The sequence below is a fragment of the Myotis brandtii genome, unplaced genomic scaffold, assembly GCF_000412655.1.
Source record: "Myotis brandtii unplaced genomic scaffold, ASM41265v1 scaffold18, whole genome shotgun sequence".
Taxonomy (NCBI): Eukaryota; Metazoa; Chordata; class Mammalia; order Chiroptera; family Vespertilionidae; genus Myotis; species Myotis brandtii.
The window spans coordinates 1,561,625-1,565,154 of NW_005356674.1; the positions used below are offsets into that span (position 1 = coordinate 1,561,625).

The 3,530-nt window shown below is 58.6% G+C and overlaps 1 protein-coding gene across 1 annotated transcript in view; it reads right to left on the reverse strand.

The window, feature by feature from the left end:
• Window positions 1-3,530, reverse strand: part of ESYT3 (extended synaptotagmin-like protein 3) — a 51,940-nt gene that overhangs the window by 39,357 nt on the left and 9,053 nt on the right. Inside the window, exons 5-6 of the mRNA XM_014537595.1 lie at window positions 1,930-2,006; window positions 368-434 (exon numbers count right to left, since the gene is read on the reverse strand). Coding sequence (XP_014393081.1) covers window positions 368-434; window positions 1,930-2,006 — 144 coding nt within the window. The remainder of the gene's footprint in view (window positions 1-367; window positions 435-1,929; window positions 2,007-3,530) is intronic.

Sequence of the window (3,530 nt, forward strand, 5' to 3'; positions counted from 1 at the left end):
CCAGGCGCGGCTCCCACTCCGCTCCTCGCCGCCTCCTCCTCGATCTGCCCGTTTGCAAGCACGGGGTCTGCATCACCCCATCCACAGAACCTGTCTTCCCTGAGCCACGGACGTCTCTCTGGGGGGACTTTACAGACAGAGACAGGCATGGGCTGAGGGGCTCTGGGCTGAGCCGCAGGTTGGGGGCCCAGCAGTCACTTCCTAGCCATGTGACCTTGGGCACGGAATCCCTCAATCGTGACCTGCCTGTTTGGTGTCACCACCCCCTTTTGCAGCCTGCTCCAGTATAAGCCTGTTTTTCCCTGCCCTGACCCCCACCCCCACCCCAGGGACAGGAGTGGGGGCAGTACCATCCGGCCCCACTCACCTGGATCCCGTTCACACCAGCCTGGATCTTCTGCAGCTCCACGCTGATCTCGCAGTCCCCGATGTAGCTGAAAGGGGAGGGAGAAGGAAGGTCGGGAAGAGGGGCAGGCCCACTCTCAGAGACGTGGGAAACTTGCCCAGTGCCACCCAGCCCGAGCCCCGCCTCACCCAGATAGGGTCACCCTCACCGCCCCGGCTTTTCTCGGCTCTGCACAGACACTGACCCAGGCCCCTGCACCCAGGAGTCCCATGTACATCCCCACCTGTGCCCGCGATGACCATGACTGAGTATCACCTTGTCCCACGACCCCATGGATGTGAAGGAGGGGCTTTTGGGGAACACAGGGCCCAGCCCTCTGCCTCAGCTATGCTCCGCCCCCCTTCCCAGGTCTCTTCCCCATAGACAGAGCAGCCACACTGCCTACATCCAGCCATCACCCAGGCGGTTGCCGGGGGTGGTAGAGGGAAAACACAATGTCCTCAGGAGCCGAGTCCTGCTGGTGGCTCCTGCCAAGTGATGGGCACAGGGAGCTCAGAATGAGTGCCTCAGAGGCTAAGGGTCCGGAGACACTGTGAAAGGACTCGTGACTAAGGGGAGCGAGGCGGTGGCCATCAAATATCTGCAGGGCACAGGCAGGGGAGCTAGTATCCCCTGGAAGGTCGGGGTAAGGCCTGGGGACTCCGGGAGCTGCCCAGGAAGCTGGGTGGGGAAGCCCGATGACCCTGACAGGCCCTAACTGTGCACACCAGGCTCTGTAGCAGTGCCTGGGGCCAGACCCCAAAGCTGTCACCATCCCAACACACTTGAGAACAGCCCCCCACTGGGGAAGGGCATTCCCAGAGCTGACCCTGTCTTCCCAATGTGCCCTCAGTGCAGCCTCTGGGATAAGGACACTGAAAAGGAACGGCAACATTCTGGAACCTCAGGAGTTGATCCTGGTTCCTTTAAAACACAATTCCAATCTCACCACCTCCAGGAAGACTTCCTGGGTTCAATCTCCCTTCTTACCAACTCAAGCCCGTTACAAACCTCATTCAAACATGGTGCCCTTGCCCCACCCACTCAGCTAGTCGCTCGTGTGTCTGCATCCTTTCGATTTCCGAGGAGCCGGCCCAGCTCTCCTGCTGGCGTCTCACAGCCTATGCAGAGTTCCCTGGGACTCATCCCAAGTCCCAGCATCTTGTCACCCGTGCTCCCTCTTGCTACATCCTCTCTGAGGCAGCTGCTCTGACGCTCGAGGTCAGACCTGGCCCTCGCCTCTAGGAAAGCTCAGCTCCTGGGCCTTGGTACCCAGAACATGCCTAGTGCCTGGTCTGATGGAGAAGCCGGGCCTGGGCTGAGGGGTCAGATGGTGGTGGCTCCCCAGGATCATCCCTTCTCCTGAAACTCTTCCCCATCCCAGGCCCCAGCCCAGGCCCCAGCCCAGGCTCCAGCCCAGGGCAGTTGGGGGTATATCTGCTCTGAGGGGCAAATGCGAGTGTCTATATGCTACCCCATCTTCACACTGCTGTTCCCACAGAATGTGCCCCGGACCCACCCCTGCCCCCAGGCAAGAGGCTCACCAGATCTGCAGGTCCAGGACCACCTGCCTCCGGTTGTGCTTGCTGGTGTGCGCCTGGACCCCGTTGACCCTGGGGCACTGGAAGAGAGGCCGGCGTGGGGTCAGCAGAGGTCTTGCAGCAGCGAGGCTCCCCTCCCGGTACTGGGTTTTGCCCAAAATAATCAACATGCCCACTGCTCTCCTGAGGCATAAACACAGAAACCCACCCATGGTCCCATCTGCCGTGGTCACCCTGATACTTCCCTCCCTAGAATGTGCACCCTTATTTCTCTCTCTCCTCCACAGATATTTACTGAGCACCTGCGCTGCACCAGGCGCTGGCCTGGGAGCAGGTGAAAAGCAAGGTGGCCAGGCCTGTCCTCACAGCCCAGCAGAGGAGACGGTGGTGGTGGTGGTGGTGATGTGGGGAGGGAGGTGAGGTGCAGCCTGTGCTGTCACGTGGCCATCTGGGGACTTCAGGAGCACCTCCCAACCCAGCTTGGGGTGGGCAGAGGTTAGAGAAGGCTTCCTGGAGGTGGCATTTAAGCAGTTTGGGCAGATGAGTAGGAATTAGCCCCTAAGGGCAAAGGAAGATGCAGGGTCCACGGCTAAGTGATCTGACCCTCATCGGAATGTAAGAGCCCCACGTCAGGACCACAGTCCCCAGGCTCTGGGCCAAGGGCTGAGCTCCTAGATCACCTTTCTTCCCCCTCTGCCCACTCTCCTCCTCCTGTCAGTGGCACTGGAGGAGGGCCTGGTTATTATTTAGCAAGAATCAAAAATAGGAGAACCAAGATGGCAGCACAGGTAAACACCTGTACTTGCTGCCTCTCACAATCACATCAAAATTACAACTAAAAGACGGAACAACTATCATCCAGAACCACGGGAAGGCTGGCTGAGTGGAAGTACTACAACTAGAGAGGTAAAGAAGAAAGCGCATTGAGACTGGTAGGAGGTGCAGAGGTGTGGAATGGGCAGGCACCCGGGTGCATTGCTTTTTTAATCAGGAGAGAGATAGAAGCTCCCGCTTGCTCTGAACTCTTGTTCTGGGTGAGACTCTGGGGGACCCAGACACATATGGGGAGAAACTGGACTGTCTTGCATCAGGGCAGGAATGCGAGGGCGGCTTTCTTACAGATGGAGGTGCTCACAGCAGTCATTGTTCCTGCGCTGGGACCTCTCCGGTGCAGGGCTGACTGGCAGCCATTTGCTCCGCCCTGGTGATTCCCTGAGACCCTGCCCCACCCAATTTACAACCCCACCCAAGCTGTGCACAGTGGCTTTTGCATATGAATGGCCTGTCCTTTATCAGCCTAAAACCTGTCCAACAGGCAGCAGCAGGATCAGGGAGCCCCAAAGCTATTAAAAGAAGGCCCAAGGCCGGCAGCATCAGCCTGCCTTGCTTCACAGCTGGGCCTTGTCTGGGCACTTCCAAACCCAATACAAAGAGGAGGAATCTGCAGATCTCTCTGTAGCTCCTACTGGGAGGCCCCAGGCAGTGGCTGACTTTGCACCTCCCTGGGGACCCAAGAGCCAGTGTACCCAGTGGTCAGTGTGAGACGAGACCAGATTACAACTCTACACATCCATAAGCAACACACTCAAGGGACAGACTCAGTG